The sequence below is a fragment of the Condylura cristata genome, unplaced genomic scaffold, assembly GCF_000260355.1.
Source record: "Condylura cristata isolate star-nosed mole 26May11 unplaced genomic scaffold, ConCri1.0 scaffold00042, whole genome shotgun sequence".
NCBI lineage: Eukaryota > Metazoa > Chordata > Mammalia > Eulipotyphla > Talpidae > Condylura > Condylura cristata.
The window spans coordinates 6,284,590-6,285,077 of record NW_004567143.1 but is presented as its reverse complement, the minus strand read 5'-3'; the positions used below and the strand labels follow the sequence as shown (position 1 = coordinate 6,285,077).

At 69.9% G+C, this 488-nt stretch overlaps 1 protein-coding gene across 1 annotated transcript in view; it reads left to right on the top strand.

The window, feature by feature from the left end:
- Positions 1–488, top strand: part of VIPR2 (vasoactive intestinal peptide receptor 2) — a gene marked incomplete at its 5' end in the record, with an annotated part of 15,479 nt that overhangs the window by 3,227 nt on the left and 11,764 nt on the right. The window contains one exon of the mRNA XM_012733881.1: positions 69–166. Coding sequence (XP_012589335.1) covers positions 69–166 — 98 coding nt within the window. The remainder of the gene's footprint in view (positions 1–68; positions 167–488) is intronic.

The window sequence follows — 488 nt, the reverse complement described above, 5'->3', positions numbered from 1 at the left end:
CACCCGGGAGGCCGGGGTGGACCCACGACCCGGCGGGCCCAGCCCTGGGACGTCGGCTTTGCCCCCAGGGAACATCAGCAAGAACTGCACGAGCCAGGGCTGGTCGGACACGTTCCCCGACTTCATGGACGCCTGCGGCTACCAGGAGCCTGAGGACGACGGCAAGGTGAGGCCTGGCGGGGCCCCGGGACGGAGGGGGCCGTGCTCCTGCTGCCCGGGGTGGGGGTGACCCCGGCCCAATGACCCAGGTCCTGGCTGCCCTTGGGGCCAGAGATGCCCCTTCCAGGGCCAGGGGTCGGGCCAGGCAGCGTCTGGGAGAGCAGGCGCCTCGTCCCCCACGAGTCCCGCTTCCTGGTCAGTGTCCCTGCAGCGTGGACACCTCCGGGGTCCATGGGAGGGACAGCCTCACACCCCCCCACCCCCCCACAAACACCCCCCCACTCACATACCATACACACACTCCTTCCTTTCCAGCTCAGCAAGCTTTG